The sequence below is a fragment of the Dipodomys spectabilis genome, unplaced genomic scaffold (genome assembly GCF_019054845.1).
Source record: "Dipodomys spectabilis isolate Male_0828 unplaced genomic scaffold, ASM1905484v1 ptg000215l, whole genome shotgun sequence".
NCBI classification, from domain to species: Eukaryota; Metazoa; Chordata; class Mammalia; order Rodentia; family Heteromyidae; genus Dipodomys; species Dipodomys spectabilis.
This window is the reverse complement of record NW_024870892.1, coordinates 8,855,108-8,876,221: the sequence shown is the minus strand read 5'-3', so window position 1 is coordinate 8,876,221 and position 21,114 is coordinate 8,855,108. Positions and strand designations below refer to the sequence as shown.

At 50.2% G+C, this 21,114-nt stretch overlaps 1 protein-coding gene across 1 annotated transcript; it reads right to left on the bottom strand.

The window, feature by feature from the left end:
- Positions 1 to 9,499: 9,499 nt before the first annotated feature.
- Positions 9,500 to 11,337, bottom strand: Lingo3 (leucine rich repeat and Ig domain containing 3). Its single transcript, XM_042697131.1, has one exon. The coding sequence runs from the start codon at positions 11,276 to 11,278 to the stop codon at positions 9,500 to 9,502; it is 1,779 nt and encodes a 592-aa protein (XP_042553065.1). The 5' UTR covers positions 11,279 to 11,337.
- Positions 11,338 to 21,114: the final 9,777 nt, after the last annotated feature.

Sequence of the window (21,114 nt, the reverse complement as noted above, 5' to 3'; positions counted from 1 at the left end):
AGAAAACAGGATACTAGAATGCCAGGCAGAGCTCAGCCATTGAGGTACACTTGAGGTGAGGGTGTTAACATTCAACCATTTGAATGATGAGGGTACAATCGGGGACAGGAAGACAACTGGACATCTCAAGAAGTGCAAATGTGGTGGTGAGGTTGCAGAATGAAGTAGAGGCAATTAGAAGTGTTCTAGTGGGAGAAACTGGTCCCCAGGTACCAGTGGTCACGCATTCATACAAAGACAGAGCTGAGGATTGTATTTGAAAGCCCGTCCTGACATGAGATTCATCTGATTAACCAAAAAAGCCATAAGAGGAGCGAGCTGTGGCTCAAGTGGTAGTATCGGCTTTAAGCAAAAAAAGCTAAAGGACAGCACCCAGGCCCTGAATTAAAGCACAATAAAATACTCTGGAGGGCAGGGAGTGGGGAATAAAGGCTTGACCCAACTCCTAGGTTGAATGTAGAAGCTGGCCAGAGAATTGGCAGATATGTGGGAGAACTCTCTGTATTGAAAACACTAGGAATGTATTTGAGCAGGAGAAAGACGGTGCCCTACCTGGAGGTTAGGACCCCTGATTGCTATAGGAGGGGGTTGTGTGCGCATGTGGGCACCACTGAGGTCCCAGAAGAAACTTTGAGAGATAACTAGAAACTTCATCTGTCACCTCACCCTCTGTAGGTCTTGTCTGCTCAATTATTCCATTTTATATACACATAAAAATATAATAAAAAATATTTTTGTCAGTCATGGGGCTTGAACTAAGGGTCTGGGAGCTGTCCCTGAGCTGTTTTTGCTCAAGGCTAGTGCTCTACCACTCCGCCACAGCTCCATGTCGTTTTGGGGTGATTATTTGGAGATGAGTTCCACAGACCTTCCTATCCAGGCTGGCTTCGAACCACGATCCTCAGATTTCATTTTTCTGAGTAGCAAGGATTACAGGCATGAGACACCGGTGCCTGGCCTGACTCCTTATACTAATAGAAGCTTCTATTGTGTGTCATACCTGGCTGGTTCCTGCACTCTGGGAGCTCAGGGTCTTGTGGGCAATCCTGGCAGTAACAGATGTAGAGAATACATACTTCCAGCTGGGGGCTGGCTGAGGGAATCCAGGTGAGGAACCCAATAGGACAGGAACCAGGAGACACCTTATTTGCTTAGTGGGACTGGTACTGTCAGGCAGAGTGAACAGCCTATGCAAAGCCTTGGAGACTGGAAGAATCCAGCAACCGTAAGAGGTCAGATGGGTGTAGCAAGTTGGAAAGGGGAGAAGAAGAAAAAGCCAGGCATATGGGTGTGTCTGATGCCTGAGAGTCCAGACTTGGCAAGGGATTGGATGATACAATCTTGGAGAGTCACTGGCTGTGCTCAGCACACAAGGCAATCTAGGCTCCAGCAGTGCTTTAGGTTCTGTCCCTGTAAGGACAGTGTTTATCTTCATGGAGACAGTAGCAGACCCAGCACCTTAATTGCAGGGCTTTGCACATTCTTTGTAAGCATTGGCCATTAGTCTCAGTGTAGGAAGGGTCAGGAATTATAGGGCGAGATGGCACATCCTTGAGCTCTCTGCTGGCCTCTTGATCTCTGTTGGAGGGCAAGTAACTGCTCTAGCATGGAGATGTTGGCCATCAGCATTAGCTCTGGGCAAGGGTGTCCGCTCTTGGGATCAGTCCACAGCAGCACCAGGGTTTGCCCCAGCGACACTTCGGTGGTGTCAGGTGCTCACAGCAAAGCCAGTCCTGGACCAGGTGCCTGGCTTCTGACAGCGTGTTCAGCTAGGGGCATGAGCAGCACTGTGCATTGCAACTGTAGCCACATCCTAGTGAAGCACCCTGGCAGCGCAGCTCTGGCCCTGGCCCCTAAAGTAGTGTCTGCAGTTCCTGTCATGGCTGAGTAGCAGAGGGTCTGGTGCAGGGCAGCAGGACAGCTAGGCACTCCAGGCTGGCAGTCAAGAGTGTGGCTGAGGGTGTGGTATGGCAGCTGAGCTGTAGAGCATGGGCACCTGGCAAACACTGACAGATACCAGCCAAAGTCAGCAGCAAGTGCCGGGGCACAGCCCTGAGGCTCAGCCAGCAGCAGATTCTTGGGCCTCAACTTGGCCAGGGCCACACCATGCTCCTTCAGGAGCTCTAGGGCTGAGCATGGCCCATTAAGGCTGAGGCTCACTGACCTCCTCCAGCCACTGGGCCACTGTGTGCTCAGGTACCTCTGTGGCCAGTGTGGCTGGACCTCTTCAGGGCATTGCAGTCAGTGTGCCCTCTGGCAGAGTCCCTGGAGACTAAAATGAGGGAGGCAGGTAGGCCTGCAGCTCCATGCCCTTTTGATGGAGTAATTCCACTCCAGAATTGGGTACCTGCATTACAGAAGGGAACATCATGTCCTAGACCACTGAGTTTTCCCAAGCAGCCCCACCTGCTAATGGACTTACTTGTCCTGAGTCACCCAACCACCCCAGTCTACTTCCTACAAGTTTGGGTGGAAGTCAGGGGGGAGGAGGGGCTGGCCACAGGGATCCTGGAAGCAGGGCTCAGAGTTGATGTGGATATTAGCACCCAGTGATGACTTTTGAGGAAAATTACGCTAGAGAGGATGGTAATTAGGGACCCAAGATTGTGTGTGTGTGTGTGTGTGTGTGTGTGTGTGTGTGTGTATGCATGTGCTGGGGCTTGAATTTAAGGCCTGAGTACTGTCCCTTAGCTTTTCTGTTTGAGACTGGCACTCTACCACTTGAACCACAGCTCTACTTCTGACTTTTTTTTTTTTTTTTGTCGGTTGTGGGGCTTGAACTCTGGGCTTGAGCGCTGTCCCTCAGCTCTTCAGCTCAAGGCGAGCACTCTACCACTTGAGCTACAGCGCCACTTCCGGTTTTCTCGTGTTTTATTGGAGATAGGAGTCTCACAGTCTCTCCTGCCCGGGCTGGCTTTGAACCACGATCCTCAGATCTCAGCCTCCTGAGTAGCTAGGATTACAGGCGTGAGCCACCAGCGCCCGGCTACTTCTGACTTTTTTGACAGTTAATTGGAGATAAGAATCTCCTGACAAGGGGGGAAACAATGCTTAACAAAAAATGTACTTACTGCCTTTCTCATGTAACTAACTCCTCTGTACAGCATCTTTACAATAAAATAAAATTTAAAAAAATACAAAAAATGAGAATCTCTTAAGTAGCTATGATTACAGGTATGAGCCATGGGTACCTGGCTCCCAAAGGGCTTTTCATTTGTGGGGCTTGAACTCTGGGCCTGGGCCCTGTCCCTCAGCTCTTCAGCTCAAGACTAGTGCTCTACCGCTTGAGCCACAGCACCACATCAGGTTTTCTGGTGGTTTATTAGAGATAAACAGTCTCACAGACTTTCTTGCCTGGGCTGGCTTTGAACCTCGATCCTCAAATCTCTCTCCTGAGTAGTAGGATTACAGATGTTAGCCTGGAGCCCAGCTCCAAAGGGTTTTATTTTTTGTGGGTCAAGAGCCTTGAATTCAGGGGTTGGGTACTGTCTCTGAGCTCCTTTGCTCAAGGCCAGTTTGAGCCACAGCTCAGCTTCTGTTTTTTTTTTTTTTTATAACTTTTTATCCAATACATAGAAATTAGGTCAATGTACATGTGTCATTTAACTTTTTTTTTTTTTTTTTTTGGGTCCAGTCGTGGGGCCTGAACTCTGGGCCTGGGCGCTGTTCTTCAGCTCTTCAGCTCAAGGCTAGCGCTCTACCACTTGAGCTACAGCACCACTTCCGGCTTTTTTCTTTTTGCATATGTGGTGCTGAGGAATCGAACCCAGGGCCTCATGCATGCAAGGCAAGCGCTCTACCACTGAGCCACCTTCCCAGCCCCTCATTTAACTTTTATAGAGTACATTTAGATTCCTGTTTGATGTAGGTATCAGCTTCTGGGTTTTTTTTTTTTTTTTTTGACAGTTAATTGGAGATAAGAGTCTCACAGACTTTCCTGCTCAGGCTGGCTTTGAACTGTGATCCTCAGACAGATCTCAGCCTCCTGAGTAGTGAGGATTATAAGCATGAGCCACCAGCACTTGGTCCAGAGGGGTTTTAATATGACCCTATTGCAAATACTTCAGGCTACAAAAGCTCCCAAATTTAATCAGAGTTGAGCATGTATGTTTTGATTATATTTAATTATTCCCCCCCCTTTTTTTTTGGCCAGCGTCCAAGCCCTGGGGCTTGAACTCCCGAGCTTCTTTTGCTCAAGGATAGCAATCTACCACTTGAGCCACAGAGCCACTTCGGCTTTTTCTGTTTATGTGGTACTAAGGAATTGAACCCATGTCTGAAGCCATGCTACGCAAACACTCTATCACTAAGCCACATTCTCCTCCCTGTTTTGGTTATATTTTAAGATGGACAATCAGGAAGCAGATGCTGATGGTTCATGCCTGTAATCCTAGCTACTCAGGAGGCTGAGATAGGAGGACTGCGGTTCAAAGCCAACCTGGGAAGACAAATGTGAGAGATTCTTATCTCTTCAATTAACCACCAAAAAGCTGGAAGTGAAGCTGTGGCCAAGTGTTAGAATGCCAGCCTTGAGCAAAAAAACCAAGTGAAAGATTAAGTCCTTGGGTTCAAGCTCCAGTACCAGCACAATAAACAAACGAACAATAAGATGGACAGTTGGGGACATCTGGAAGAAGGGTAATGTGACCAGCCTGACCCTGCTGGCCTCACTGTGGTGGCAAGCATGTGCCATACATCCTCATCCACACACACCAATCAGTAATAGAGTGCATTCTTGCTCCCTGTACAAGGCGTGCTGTTCAGCAGGTGGAAGCCAGAGTTGGTATGACAAGGCCCAGGGCAGCTACTGGTGAGCCGTGCATGGAGCTACGAGTGGATGGCATGAAGGGCACTAGCTGCCAGGCAGCTAACATAGCATGCATGGCCTCAGGACTATGCAGAATTAGGAGGAAGGGGCCTAGTGCATCATCAAGTGTGATGAAAGCCAGCTCTTCAGGGGGACAGGTGGATGTCACCTTGGCCTGGCTGTCATCCGCACTGTGGGAGCTCAGGTGGGGGTCTTGAGGCTGTCTTGGTGGGCCCCAAATGGGGACTCTGTGAGTAGGCAGAAACAGGGTCCAAGTGGGGGTCTTTTTCAGTAGGGGTGGGGACAAGGACCGTGGATCTGAGGAGAGTGACCAGGAGTTCCAGGTCGGTAGGCCTTGGAAGCCAGTAGGTGGGCATGGACCTCCCCTGTGGAGGGAGAGATGGCGTTGCAGACACATGGGGCATGGATGCTTTACATGTGACTCCATCTTGCTCCGGATCTTCCATCCTTAAAAGAAATGTAATTAAATATGCAAATACTTGGTGTTCTCCAGGGAAGGAGGTCACCCTCAATTTGTAGAGGAGGCCAGGAAAAAAAAAAAAATCAAAGCTAGTACTCTACCATTTGAGCCACACCAATACTTCCAGCTTTTTTTTCTTTTGGCCAGTCCTGGGGCTTGAACTCAGGATCTGGGCACTGTACTTGAGCTTCTTTTTCTCAAGACTAGCACTCTACCACTTGAGCCATGGTGCCACTTCTGGCTTTTTCTGTTTATGTGGTACTGAGGAATTGAACCCAGGGTTTCATGCATCCTAGGCAAGCACTCTACCACTGAGCAGCACCCAGCACCCAGCCCTCTCTGTATGTTACCTGTCAATCACTAAGGGGAAGGATCCACTGTACTTTTGGGATGGGGATAGAATATCCAACCTATAAGACATCTTGGGGACAGCTGGACACGGACATTCCAAAGGAAGCCACTATTGAGCCTAGTCAATAGGCACTCAGCCCTCACCAGCAAGCCAAGCAGGCACTGAAGGAACCTCCCCAACTTGGACCCCAACAATACAGTTATTATTGCTGCCCAGCCTCCTCTTGGTCTCCCCTGCCTTCAGACCAGAGTGACCTCTGAGAGGAGAGTCTCTGAGGGCAAAGTCCCTGTAGTTGCAGGCCCCAGCTTCCTAGGATGTATCTAATTGGGGCCAGCAGCCCAACAGGAAATGCTAGGGAACTATTAGAATGCAGGCCAGGCCCCATGGTGGGTTTGAAATCTTTGGGTATCACTTCCCATCAGTGGGCTGGGAGCCCCTCCCCCTGCCCTCAGAAGACAGGAGGGGGACAGGAATGCATACTAGAAAGAAGCCACTATTACGGACTGGTGGAGCTAAAAGCTGTGTGTGTGGCAGGGGTAGGAGCATGGGCGGGGTGGGATGGGATGGGAGGGATGGATAAAGAGATGAGCTAAATTTTCAGAGGCTGTGTCAGGGTAAGTGGTCATGGGGAGCCCCCTGTGAGACTGGGAAGTGGGACATATTTGGCTTCTTCATCTTAGTGGAGGGTAGAAAACTCCAGTGGGCCAGGTACCAGTGGCTCACACCTGTAATCCTAGCTAATCAGAAGGCTGAGATCAGAGGATCACACTTTGAACCCAGCCCAGAAAAGTCCATGAGACTCTCCAATTAACCTCCAAAAAGCCCAAAGTGGGGCTGGGAATATGGCCTAATGGTAGAGTGCTTGCCTAGCATGCATGAAGCCCTGGGTTTGATTCCTCAGTACCACATAAACAGAAAAAGCTGTAAATGGTGCTGTGGCTCAAGTGGTAGAGTGCTAGCCTTGAGCAAAAAGAAGCTCAGGGACAGCGTCCAGGCCCTGAGTTCTAGCCCCAGGACTGGCAAAAAAAAAAAAAAAGGCTTAGGGACAGAGCACAGGCCCCAAGTTCAAAGCCCCAGGACTGGCACACGCGTGTGTGCCTGTGCACATGCACACACACACACACACACACACACACACACACACAGAAAACTCTAGTCATGTCTGTTCAAAGAAAAATGCAACCAGGCTCTTTGTTCTGGGTTTTCACTTCCTAAAGAAGCAGTTCCCCTTCTGCTTGGCCATGTCCCCTGTTCAGTCCCAGAATCTTCAAAACTGAAACACCAGGAGAACCTGTTGTCAGTACCCAGAAACCATGCTAGGATGGCTGGGAAGGTGGCTCAGTGGTAGAGCGCTTGCCTTGCATGCATGAGGCCCTGGGTTTGATTCCTCAGTACCACATAAGCAAAAAAAAAAAAAAAAAGCCAGAAGTGGCACTGTGGCTCAAGTGGTAGGGCCCTAGACTTGAGCTGAAGAGCTGAGGGACTGAGCTCAGGCCCAGAGTTCAGGCCCCATGACCGACCAAACAAACAAAAAAAAACCCCAAACATGCTAGGAATGATATGGCTGCTCCTCAAGTGTGAGATGTGATGTCATCATGACATGTCACTCTCTAGGTCTGCTTTGGTAACAGAACTCTCCCCAGAGACCTGGCAACCCCTGCCTCATGCTCATGTACTTCTCCCATGGGTATGAAAAATAGTCTGAAGTTGGTTATTAAATCAGTTTCAATTTTATTTGATTCCAATCAAACACAGCAGGATGGGGAAGTGAGAGGGTTGGGGGGAGGGAGGGGCAGCGAAATTCCAAATGGACTGATACTCTGTAGACCCCTACACTGCTGGAAAAGCATCTCCTCCTGTCTTTTAGTGATGCTAAAGGCACTTGGATGTCATTTTGGAAGGCCCTCAGGGTTGTCATGGCAACTGAGGGTCAGGAGGATGCTGAGGGACCAGAGTGGTGAGTTCTGCCAGGCTCAGGGGTGGGGTCTGGGGTTATAGTCTCCACCCCTCACTCATGTCCTGCTATCCATCTGTATATCAAGGGCAAGACTGAGGTTCCCCATGTTCTCCTGCACCAAGCTCTATCTCAGTCTTTTACCTTAAGATAGTTATCTCTCTGGTCAGAACTTTGAAGGGTCTGGATCCAAATTGAGTCAAAAAGCTCATTTGTAGGCCTGGCCTGGGAGTATTGGGCAAAGGCTAGACTTTCAAACCTTGTGTCTACAGGAGGATACAAGGTGGTCCTCAGATCACGCTGCTGGGTGGGAGGAAGTAGAGCTGGCTCCAAGCTCTTCTTACAACATCCTTGGGGAGCCTGTCCTCCCCTTCTGGTCAACACCCAAGCCCTTTTTAGGCTGAAATCAAGCTGCACAAAGTTTCCCATGCCTCTTCCTTCAACAGTGTCCTGTCATCTGGCCAACATGAAGAGTGGGGCAAGAACAAGGTAGGGGAAGGCCGGGTTGTGGCCAGGCCTTGTTGGGTGCTGGAATCCCTCTGGATAGGATCATTCCTGTTTGTTCTCCCCTGCAATGGGTGCTCACCACCTACTGAGCACCAGACAGAGAGACAGGGATCATGGAGGAGTGGCTTTCTGCTTCACTCTGGCCTGGAATCTCCAAGCTGATCCTAAGTCTGAGGCCCTAAAGTTGTAGACTCAGATCCTCTGTGGCTTTCCTAGAGTGATTGGGGATCTAGGCCTCCCTAAGGGACACAAAACCTTTGTTTGGTCTGGTTGTTCATTACTGCCCCTGGAGGGTACATGGAAATGACTTTGAGTGCCAGCCTACTTGCCATCTTTCCCCATCTGGGTGTCCAAAAGGAGGCCACACTTAGGCTGTCCAAGCTGGCTTGCTTAAAAGATAACCCAGATCTCAGAGTGGCCCACAGGGAGCCTGTGGCAGCTAGGTCTGCTGTGAGACTGTGGGACATGGTTTCTCTTAGTGGACAGCCCCTTTGGGCCAGAGGGGAGGGAAAATGGAGGATAATGTGTGGAGACCCACAACAAGGAGCACTGGTGTGTGCTTGGCTTCAGTTGTGTGTCTGACCTGCTCAGCAAAATCTGGCCAGCCCTTAGGTCTGTGGGAGGTCACCTGCTGCTTAGCTGTGTCTGGGTGTGAGCTGAATGTATCTGTGGTGTGGGCTCAGCAGGTCCTGGGTATGAGCTGTGTTTGCTCATAAGGGCTCCAGTGCCCTGCCCTGGTTGTAGGGTCAACTTGGGGGAGAGCGGGGAAGGCGAGGTCCATCTCTGAGTAATAGGTCTTGTGTGCCAGGTTGTGAGCAAGTGTGAACCCTGAGTGTGAGCTCAGGGGCACACAGGTGTGAACAGTGCAGACATTCCTGTGTGCTCCCTCAGGCTGGGGGTCCCCTCCTGGGTTTCGGGAGCAGACCATTTCCCCATGGGAGACTTGGGTGTGGACAGGGAAGGTGGGAGCCAGGACATACAACCTCCTGGCTTTGAATGGAAACATGGGGGGGGGGTAGGAGGGGGGAGAGGGGGGAACTCTTGAGCTCTGAGCCCCTAGCCAATGTGTAGAAGGAAGCCCACTCTCCATCCCTTTACCCCTAAATCCTTCCACCCTCCATTCCAGCGACCTATAATATAGCAGGGGCAGAAAGACAGGATGAAACCTTTAGAAAACACTTGAGAAACTGCAAAAGATGCGTTGTGATGAAAAGGAGTCCTTTCTACAAAAACCATAAAGGGGGAAGTTTTGCTGGAGAGCAGGCTTGCTGCGGCACCTTCCCCTTCCCCCCAGCCTGCAGGAAATGCATAGGTGGAAATCAGCAGGTGCTGGCTCCCCTACCTCCTCCCCAGGGACAGTGGGGGCGGAGAGGGAAGGTGGGTGGTAGTGGTGGGCGCTTAGATCATCTTCATGTTGAACTTCCGAGCGCCACCTTGGCCGGCGGCGGCTGCAGGCCCGTCGGCTTTTCGGAAGGAGTACTCCACGGAGAAGTTATTCTTGTGTTGTCCACGGCCACGACTCCACACGAACAGCAGCACGAAGCAGAAGAGCACCACGCCCAGGAAAGTGATACAGCCCATGGCCGTGGACACCAGGATGGTTGTGAGGTCCAGTGGGAATCGTGTGGCCAACAGTGTCTCGTTGTGACCCTCACCCGGGGTCCGGTTGGTGGCCGGCTCGGGCTGCACGGTCAGGGTGGCGAAGTAGGTGTCGTTGCCACCCGCATTACTGGCCACGCATGTGTAGGTGCCGCTGTCCTGTGGCCGCGTGTCCAGGATCTCCAGGGTCCCGCCGAGCAGCACGCGTGCACGGCCCGGGCTGGCGATCGTCACTGCCCGGTGCTGGGGTGTCACCCAAGCTACGGTGGGCGCGGGCTCGCCCTCGGCGCGGCACAGAAAGCGCACGTCGTCGCCAGCCGTGGCTGTGATGTGCTGCAGGCGGCGCTCGCGGATCTTGGGCTTCCGGCAGACGAAATATTCAAACAACACCGAATCGGGCAAGTTGCGCAGTGCATCACCGCGCACCTCGGCTGGGGTGGCGCAGGCCGGCAGCCGCCCGTCGAAGTTGAGGGTTTTGCGACGTTGCACGATCCACAGCAGGCGACAGTCGCAGGCCAGTGGGTTCCCGTCCACGCGCAGCGTCTCTAGCGTGTTGACCGAGTGGAAAGTACTCTCCTCTAGGGTGGAGAGCATGTTGTTGGAGAGGTTGAGCAAGCGGATCTGGCGAAGCCCCAAGAATGCTTGTGGTTCCACCACAGCCAACAGGGCCCCAGCTAGGTGCAGCTCGCGCAGGCGCACTAGGTCCCGAAAGGATCCGCGTGGCACCGTGCTGATTGGGTTGTGTGACAGGTTGAGGCAGGTCAGGTGTGCCTGGTGTCGGAGTGCAGCTGCCGGTACGGCAGTGATGTTGGTGTGGGTGACCGACAGCGACGTCAGGTTGAGACCCTGCAGACTGCCTGCGGCTACTTCCTCCAACAGCGGCCAGTTATCGATCTCCAAGTGCAGCAGTCCTGGAAGCTTCTGGAAGTTTTGGTCCTCCAAGGCAGCGATGGCCAGGTGTCGCAGGCGCAGGGCCCCCAGACCCCGCAGATGGCCCAGCGATTCTCCGGATAGGGCCGTGAGATTGCAGCGCTCTAAGGTCAACTCCTCAAGCGCCAGCAAACCGGCGAAAGCCCGACGCGAGATGAACACCAGGTCGTTGTCACCAACCTCGAGCCTCCGCAAGCTGTGCAGGTCTTGGAACGTGTAGTCCAGCAGGATGACCAGCTTGTTCTCGCTCAGATCCAGCAGTGTGAGGTTGTCCAGGCGCGTGAAGACCCCGGGCGGGATGAGCTTGAGCTGGTTGCCACGGAGACGGAGCACGCGCAGACGCGGCAGGTCGGCGAAGGCACCGGGCTCCACGTGCGCGATGACGTTTTGGCTCAAATCTAGCTCCTCCAGGGCGGGGAGCGCGGCCAGGTCGCCCGGGTTCAGGCAGCGGATGCGGTTTCGGCTCAGCTCCAACAAGCGTGTCTCGGCGGGGATGCCGTCGGGTATGGTGGTCAGGCGGCGACGCGCGCAGGCCACGGAGCGCGTGGGGGCTGCGCACTCGCAGCGGGCCGGGCAGCCCCCGGCTGGGGGTGGCGCCGCGGGCAGCAGCAGCATGTGCAGGCTGAGCATGCGCAACCAGCAGGTCATGGTGCGGAGCTTGGGCCTAGGGCCTTGCCACCATCCTCATGCGCACCTGGTAGGTCGAGGCAGGGCAACATCAGCACCTGACTCTCAGACCGCCTCCTTCCTAATCTTCCCCCCCCCCCCTCAGCTCTACCCCTCCCCCCCTCACCGCCTCAATCCTATCCATCCCAATATCCACCTGGTGCCTTATACAATACTGTATATAGGCTGATGCCTGTAATCCTAGCTACTCAAGAGGCTGAGATCTGAGGATTGTGGTTCCAAACCAGCCTGCGCAGGAAAGTGAGACTTTCCAATTACCCACCAAAAAATTAAAATGAAAAAATTAACCAACATTTCCAATTAACCACCTATAAAAGGCAGAAGTAGAGCTATGGCTCAAGTGGTAGAGCACTAGACTTGAGTGAAAAAGCTAAGGGACAGAGCCCAGACCCTGAGTTCAAGCTCCAGGTCTGGCACTGAGAGAAGGAAAAAAAGAAGAGAGAAGGAGAGAAATAAAGGAAAAAGAGCAAAAACAAAAGAACCCCAAAGAAATCTATATATAGATATTCACATAGCAGTATTACTAACAGTGAAAAGGTGGGGAGGGGGCTGGGAAGGTGCCTCAGTGGTAGAGTGCTTACCCCACATGCATGAGGCCGTGGGTTCGATTCCTCAGCACCACAAAAACAGAAAAAGCTGGAAGTGGCACTGTGGCTCAAGTGGTAGAGCACTAGCCTTGAGCTGAAGAGCTGAGGGACAATGCCCAGGCCCAGAGTTCAAGCCCCACAATGGACAAAAAAAAGGTGGGGAGGCTCTGACACCTATCACAACCAGTAATATGTAACAACCAGTACAAAACAAAACAATAAAAAAGTCCGGGGCTGGGAAGGTGGCTCAGTGGTAGAGCGCTTACCTTGCATGCATGAGGTCCTGGGTTCGATTCCTCAGCACCACATGAGCAAAAAGAAAAAAGCCGGAAGTGGCGCTGTGGCTCTAGTGGTAGAGCGCTAGCCTTAGAGCTGAAGAGCTGAGGGACAGTGCCCAGGCCCAGAGTTCAGGCCCCACGACCGGACCCCCCCAAAAAAAAACACAATAAAAAAGTCCCACACTATGTGGCTCTATTGATAGGAATGTCCAGAACAGGCAAATCTGTATGCAGAAAGTGGATCCCTAGATGCTAGGGGTCCATAGGGGATTGGGTGACTGCTCATGAGAAAGGACCTTTTGTGGAGATGAGACAGAGGTGGTGGTGATACAACCTTGTGAATGTACTAAAAGCCACCAAAGCACACATTTTCAAACAGCCAGTTATGTGTTGTGTGAATATTTGTGTGTGTGTGCGTGTGTGTGTGTGTGTGTGTGTGTGTGTGTGTGTGAGTACTGGGCCTTGAACATAGGGCTTAGGAACTATCCTTTAACTCATTCCACTGAAGGCTTGCCCTTTACTACTTGAGCCATGCCTCCACCAATGCCTTTTTTTTGCCAGCCCTGGGGCTTGAACTCAGGGTCTGGGCACTGTCCCTGAGCTTCTTTTGCTCAAGGCTAGCACTCTACACTTGAGCCACAATGCCACTTCTGGCTTTTTCTGTGTATGTGGTATTGAGGAATGGAACTCAGGGCTTCATGCATGCTAGACAAACACTCCAGCACTAAGCCACATTCCTAGCTCCTCCACAGTGGCTTAATGTTTAATTGTAGATAAGAGTCTCATAGTCTTTCCTGCTTGGGCTGGTTTCTAATTGAAATCCTTAGATCTCAGCCTCCTGAGTAGCTAGGATAGCAGGCATGAGCAACCAATGTCTAGCTTCATGTTGTGTTAACCTTATCTCAATAAGAACATCACCAGCTGGGTGCCAGTGGCTCACACCTGTAACTCTAGCCACTTAGGAGTCTGAGATCTGAAGATCATGGTTTGAAGCCAGCCCAGGAAGGGAAGACCTTAAGACTCTTATCTCCAGTTAACCACCAGAAATCTGGAAGTGGTGCTGTGGCTCAAAGTGGCAGGGCACTAGACTTAAGCAAAAAAAATCAGGTATAGCGCCCAGTCCCTGAGTTCAAGTCACATGACTGACAAAAAAGAAAGAAGAAAAGAAAAGGAAAGAAAGAAAAGTCTGTGAGACTCATTTCTAACTAACTAGTAAAAAGCTGAAAGTGGAGGGGTATGGGTCAAGTGGTTGAGCACCAGCCTTGAGTGCAAAAGCTAAGTGAGAGCCCAAGGCTGTGTTCAAGCCCCAGCATTAGCACATGAGTGCGTGCACATGTACACAAATAAAAAGTGTCTGAAGCCTGATGATTGATTGTCTCTTCCCATGGATTGTCAGGTCTCCAATGCCTTCTTCTTTCACATGGCTGTTACCGCTGAGCTAAGAACTATGCAGGGTACACAGTTCTACTTGGTAACCATCAGTGTTCTAGATAAAAATGGGCTGAGATTTGAGGAACACTGGTATGGTGTAACAAAGTCAAAGGTCATAATAATACATTTGAGCTTGTTCTCTAGTCTTTCCTGATGTGACCACAATACACTAACGTGATGGTTGAAGGTGGCCTTTGTCCAGTGACTGGATCATTATACCAAGATGGACATTTGAGCCAGGTGCCAGTAGCTCATGCCTGAAATCCTAGCTACTCAGGATGCTGGGACCTAAAGGATGGAGGTGTGAAGTCAGCCTCGGACAGAAAAGTCCTCAAGACTCCATACTAGGCTGGAAACATGACTCAAATGGTAAAAACACCAGCCAGAAGCAAGAAAGTGTGAAATCCAGAGTTCAAGCCCTGGTATGGGCACACAAACACATGATGGAAATTTGGGAATAAAGCTGATTGGAGATGGAAGCAGGGAGTAATTTGGAACTGGAGTAATTTGGTCAGAGGTCAAGGGATACTTGGTGCCCCCAGAAGCTGGAAGAGGTAGGAAGGACCTTCCAGAGGCAGGAAGGACCCAGGAGCTCCAAATACTGAAAGATGCGGGAACCACCCTTACAGAGACTCTAGATGGAAGACTGTGGCCCTAATATTAGACTTCTGGCCTCAGCACTATGAAAGCAGACATTTTTACTCTTGTATCAATCCAATTTGTGATGCTTTGTTGAGGATGCTTGGGAAATCAGGGATTTACAATGGCTGGCTGTGTAAAGGGAGCTCCAAGCTGAGAAAATAGCGGTGCAAAGGCCCTTAAGTAGAGTGAGCTGTGGATGAAGATGAAGATGGAGTATTTGGTGTAAGGGTCCTGGGGGCAGAAAGCATGAGGCTGCAGTAGCTAGAAGGCTCAGCTGTCAACATGACAGGCCAGGAGACAGTGGATCACGCCTGTAATCCTAGCTACTCAGGAAGCTGTGATTAGATTGTGGTTTAAAGCCAGCCAAGGTAGAAAAGTCTGAGACTTTTCAATTAAACACCAAAAAGCTAGAAGTGGAGATAATAGCTCAAGTGACAGCCTAGAGTAGAAAAAGCTAAAGGATAATGCACAGGCTCTGAGTTCAATCCACAACACACACACACACACACACTCACACATACACTCACACACACACATTCACACTCAACTATGACTTAGGTCCTCATGTAGTATCTTTGATACTATCTCTCTGCTGGTCCTGTTCCTCCCTAGTCCTGCTTGGCCTCTGCCCAGACCCTGGGAGTTGAAAAAGAGGGCGAGCCAGATGGCAGCTGGATGGTGCTGCCCTGGTCTCTTCTGCATGGCTGCAGGTCCCGTCTGCCAGGTGGCTATTTTTGGCATCTTAGCAGCTGAATCCCCCCGGGCATTCCCCCCCAGTTCTCCTTGCCTATGCCAGATTGCCCCTGTCTCCATTGTCCAACAAGTGTCTTAGTGAAGACACTTTGCATATTCCAGCCACTGCTCACTTTATGCTAGAAAAGAATGTGCAGCTTCAAGTGGCTCAATGGTGAATGTTTGCCTGGCCTGAATCCCCAGCACTGCATGAAACAACAAAACCTCAGGGAGGGCTGGGAAGGTGGCTCAGTGTGCTTACCTTGCATGCATGAGGCCCTGGGTTTGATTCCTCAGCACCACATAAGCAGAAAAAGCTGGAAGTGGTGCCTGTGGCTCTAGTGGTAGAGTACTAGCTTTGAGCTGAAGAGCTGAGGGACAGCGCCCAGACCCAGAGTTCAGGCCCCACGACTGACAAAAAACAAACAAACTCTCAGGGATGGCCAGGCGCCAGTGGCTCATGCCTGTAATCCTAGCTACTCAGGAGGCTGAGACCTGAAGATTGTAGTTTGAAGCCAGCCTGGGCAGGAAAGTCTGTAGACTTTTATCTCTAATTAACCACCAGAAAACTGGAAGTGACATTGTGGCTCAAAATGGTAGAGAACTAGCCTTGAGCAAAAAAGCTCAGGGATAGCACCCAGCCCCATGTCCAAAAAAACCCCAAAAACCCAAACCCTCAGAAAGCCCTCAAGAGAAATCATGTGGAACTGGGGGAGAGTTTGTGTTCTGCAGATGTTGTTAGTTAAGGTAATTAATGTTACCCTGGATGACAGCGGACCCTGCTCCAATGGCTGATGTCCTTCTAAGAGGCACATTTCGAACTAAACACCCATGCCAAGAACCACCAGCAGCTACTAGAAGCTGGAAGGGACAATAAAGATCCTCTTTGTAGGTCCTCCATAGGAAGCATGGCCCTTCCACTCTCATAACTGAGAAGTGCTATGTATGTGTCCAAATGTGGTTGTAGGGCTTAATTCAGGGTCTGGGCACTGTCCTTGAGCTTTTGGTTTCAATGCTAACCATTTACCACTTGAGCCAAGTCTACTTCTGGCTTTTATTCTTTTTTAAAGTGATTAATTGGTGATAAGAGTTTCATGGATTTTCCTGCTCAGGCTGGCTTAGAACTGAGATCCTTAGATCTCAGCTTCCTGAGTAGCCAAAATTATAGGCATGAGCCACCAACACTCTGCTTGAGGGAGTACATTTTTATCATTTGAAGTCCCTCAGTTCATCCTCTCTGTTGAGCTTGGGATGAATGTAAGATTCAAATGCTATCCATCCTAAAAAAAATCCTCTGGTATCAGAGTGGCATGAACAAGAGGTGACATCTGAGTGAAAAACCACAACTAACCTAACCTAAGTGGCCATCAATAGGGGACTGAAAAAATAAACCATAGTTTGGGTCTGTTATAAGATATAGGAACATTTGTTAAGTAGTGACCAGAAGAGATGATGGAAATAGAATCATACCTGGTTCAGGGGGGAAATATAGAGTTAACTTAGGCATCCATTACTAGAGAATCCAGGAAATAAAATGGTGGTCCATACCTGTAGTAGATTGCAGGGAGATTCTTTTTTTTTTTTTTTTTAATTTTTTAAATTTATTTTTTTAAGAAAATGAGCAGAAGGTTTTTTTTTTTTTTAAATAGATACTTCACCATAGAAGAGAAACAACTAGCCAAGAAGAACATGAAAAATTGCTCAACTGTTAATCACTGGAGAAAGTGAAATTGAAATCATAATGAGCTGGGTACCGGAGCTCATGCCTATAATCTTTTTTTTTTTTTTTTGTCGGTCGTGGGGCTTGAACTCTGGGCCTGGGCGCTGTCCCTCAGCTCTTCAGCTCAAGGCAAGCGCTCTACCACTTGAGCTACAGCGCCACTTCCGGTTTTCTGGTGGTTTATTGGAGATAGGAGTCTCACGGTCTTTCCTGCCCGGGCTGGCTTTGAACCACGATCCTCAGATCTCAGTCTCCTGAGTAGCTAGGATTACAGGCGTGAGCCACCAGCGCCTGTATGCCTATAATCTTAGCGACTGAACTCAGGAGGCTGCAATCTGATGATAACAGTTCAAAGCCAGCCTGGGCAGGAAAGTTTGTGAGGTTCTTATCTACAATTAATCACTCAAAAAGCTGGAAGTGGAGCTGTGGCTCAAGTGGTAGACCACTAACCTTGAGCAATAAAGCTCAGGGAAAATGCTCCGGGCTCTGACCCCAAGCTCTATCACTGACATAAAACAAAAGGACCCCAGAGGCCCCTGCAGCCCCAGACTTCAGGGGAGGAAGGCAGCCAAGAGGTGGGAGGAAAAGTGAAGGTAGATGAGAGGTTCTGTTTGTGAGCCACATTAAGAGGCTGGGCACCATTAAGAGGCTGGGTTCTGCCGGGCGCCGGTGGCTCACGCCTGTAATCCTAGCTACTCAGGAGGCTGAGATCTGAGGATCACGGCTCAAAGCCAGCCCGGGCAGGAGAGACTGTGAGACTCCTATCTCCAATAAACCACCAGAAAACTGGAAGTGGCGCTGTAGCTCAAGTGGTAGAGCGCTTGCCTTGAGCTGAAGAGCTGAGGGACAGCGCCCAGGCCCAGAGTTCAAGCCCCACAACCGCCAAAAAAAAAAAAAAAAGAGGCTGGGTTCTGTGGCTGGTGCATTGACTGCAGGGAGATTCTTAAGTACTAACAGTAAAAGTCAGCTTAGTCCTGATTATATAGGGGAGGGGGCCGGGCGCTGGTGGCTCACGCCTGTAATCCTAGCTACTCAGGAGGCTGAGATCTGAGGATCGAGGTTCAAAGCCAGCCCGGACAGGAGTGACTGTGAGACTCTTATCTCCAATAAACCACCAGAAAACCGGAAGTGGCGCTGTAGCTCAAGCGGTAGAGCGCTCGCCTTGAGCTGAAGAACTGAGGGACAGCGCCCAGGACCAGAGTTTAAGCTCCACGACCGACAAAAAAAAAAAAATATAGGGGAGGGGGCATGGAGGTATCCAACAATTAGGGATCAAAAATATATGGACATTGGGCACTGGTGGCTTATACCTGCAATCCTAGCTATGCAGTAGGCTGAGATCTCAGGATCCAGGGTTGAAGCTACTGGGGCAGAAAAGTCCATGAGACTTTTATCTACAATTAACTGCCAAAAAGACAGAAATGGAGCTGTGATCCAAATAATAGAGCACTAGCATTGAGCAAAAATGCTCAAGGACAGCACCTGGGTCCTGCGTTCAACTGCCTCCCCCCCCCCCCCCAAAAAAAAATGTGACTAGGTGTTGGCGGTTCATGCCTTTAATCATAGTTACTCAGGAATCTGAGATCTGAAGATCATTTCAAAGTCAGTCTGGAAGGAAAATCTGAGACTCTTCAGTTAACCTGCAAAAAAGCCAGAATTGGAAGAGGTGGGGCTCAAGTGTTAAAACACCAGCTTTGGGGCTGGGAAGGTGGCTCAGTGGTAGAGCACTTGCCTTGCATGCCTGAGGCCCTGGGTTCGATTCCTCAGCACCACATAAGAAAAAAGCCGGAAGTGGCGCTGTGGCTCAAGTGGTAGAGTGCTAGCCTTGAGCTGAAGAGCTGAGGGGACAGCACCCAGGCCCAGAGTTCAGGCCCCATGACCGGACCCCCCCCCCCCCCGAAAAAAAAAAAAAAACCAACATAAAACACCAGCTTTGAGTGAAAAAGCTAATGGATAGAGCTCAGGCTCTGAGTTCAAGCCCTAGTACCAGCATACACAAAAACAAAATAAAACAATGGTGACTTACAGACGGAGGTCACCGGGGAGGCTGGGGAATCCATGTGGGGTTGGGGTAAGAGCTGAGATGTAGTTCTATGATGTAGTGTCCAACAGTTATGAAGCACAAATCTCATTCAGAACTCAACATGGCCACAGAAACGTATTCTCTACAATGCTGGAATGTACACACCCTGCTGTGGGCCAGCACTGTAGGGGCCAGGCAGTAGGAAGGAAGTTTCCATAGCTGAGAATGTTAGTAACACCAGGAGCACTGGATTTCCAGGAGGCCACTGGCCCCTGCCTGTTGGAATTGCCTTAATCCTCACCTGGGTTTTGCAGGGGTGTAATCCTTCTCAGTAGCAAACTCCTTGTCCTGGCTGTTTTTTTTTTTTTTTTCTAGGTCATTCTTTTCTGTGCTGCATGGACAGACAGTATGTGCATGAGAATCTGTGTCTCAGGAGAGGAGACTATAGCCAGGTGGTTGGGGGCTCCCCTAGGCAGGTGCCTATTTCCAGCCTCAGCCCTCCTGTGACTGGGGCCACTGTCCCTTAGCCTGGGAATGGGCCTGTTCCAGGGGACTGTGGCCTCGTTGGCTCTGGCTCTGCCTTGGGGGGAGGGGGATGAAGCTGATGTTTGTTTTAGCTTTAAGCACAGACTTCTTGCAGAAACAGAGCTGCTGGGCTATGCTCTTAAATACAAAATTTAAATACAAATTTAAAGTCTTAGCTGTTTGCTGGTGGCTCACCCCTATAATTCTGTCTACTCAGGAGGCTGAGATCTATCTGAGGATTGCAGTTTGAAGCCAGCCTAGGCAGGAAAGTCCATGAGACTATTAAGTCCAGTTAATCACACACACACACACACACACACACACACACACACACACACACACACAGTGGTAGAACACCAGCCTTTTGCAAAATAAAACAACTCAGGGACAGGGCCCAGGCCTTGAGCTCAAGTCCTAGGACTGGCACAAAAAAACAGAAAAACTAGCTGGGTGCCGGTTAATCCTAGTTATTCAAGAGACAGATCTGAGGATCACAGTTCAAAGCCAGCCCAGGTGGGAAAGTCCTCAAGACTCTTCTTGTCAATAAATCACTAGAGGGGGGCTGGGAAGGTGGCTCAGTGGTAGAGCGCTTGCCTTGCATGCCTGAGGCCCTGGGTTTGATTCCTCAGCACCACATAAGCAAAAAGAAAAAAGCCGGAAGTGGTGCTGTGGCTCAAGTGGTAGAGCGCTAGCCTTGAGCTGAAGAGCTGAGGGACAGCGCCCAGGCCCAGAGTTCAGGCCCCACGACCGGCAAACAAACAAACAAATAAATAAGTTGAAATACCAAAATAAATAAATAAATCACTAGAAAACTGGAAGTGGCGCTGTGGCTCAAGTGGTAGAGCACTTGCCTTGAGCAGAAGAGTGCAGGGACAGCACCCAAGCCCAGAGTTCAAACCCCATGACCGACAAAAAAAAAAAAAAAAAGAAAGAAAAAAAAAGAAAAACTAAAGTTTTAGCTGGGCTACTCAGGAAGTTAAGATCTGAAGATTGAGGCTTGAAGCTAGCCTACGAAGGAAGGTCAATGAGACCCAAAAAGCCAGTAGTTGACGTTTGGCTCAAAGTGGTAGAGTGCTAGCCTTGAGCAGAAAAGCTCAGAGACAGCACCTAGGCTCTGAGTTCAAGTCCCCTGACTGTCAGTGGATGAATGAATTGAAGTCTACTCTTCAGCCCACTCATCCCTTCACTACCTGCCCTGATCATTTCCTGCTTCTCTTGCTCCCTCTGTCCTCCTTGGACTGCTGTCTTAGTTCAGTCCCTGCCAGGGTAAGCTAACTTCTCCATCCCAGCTTCTGCTTGGGGCTTTGAACCTCTCCCACTCTCTTCACTGTTTCTGAATATGTGCACAACCATTCTTGGGCTGTAGGACCCAGCAGGAGGTGGCCTTTCCCACTAGGTCTGACATCATCCCAGCCATGCCAGCTCCTCCTGTGAGCATAAGACCTGCACCTTGCTGCTGCCACTGCAAACCTCTCTCTCTCCTCAGTGTGCAGACTGTCAGCTGAACTTTAGGGTCCCCTCCTGTGCTCTTTGTGTCTGCTCTGTAGGGGCTCTAGGAGCTAAGAGCCTTTACCTGGATGCTAGTAGCTCATACCTGTAATACTTGCTTCTCAAGAGGTTCTAAGCCAGTTTGTCAGACAAGTCTGACTCCAATTAGCCAGTAAAAATCTGGAAGTATAAGTGTGGCTCCAGTAGTAAGAGTGCCAGCTTTGATCAAAAAAGCTAAGGGGTGCCAGGAACTCAGGGACAGTACCCAGGTCCTGGGTTCAAGCTCTAGCATGCACATTTACCCATTCACACACACCCAAAACCAAATGAAAACATTGTTCTATTTTTGCTAAACCCCTTCTTCCCTTTTT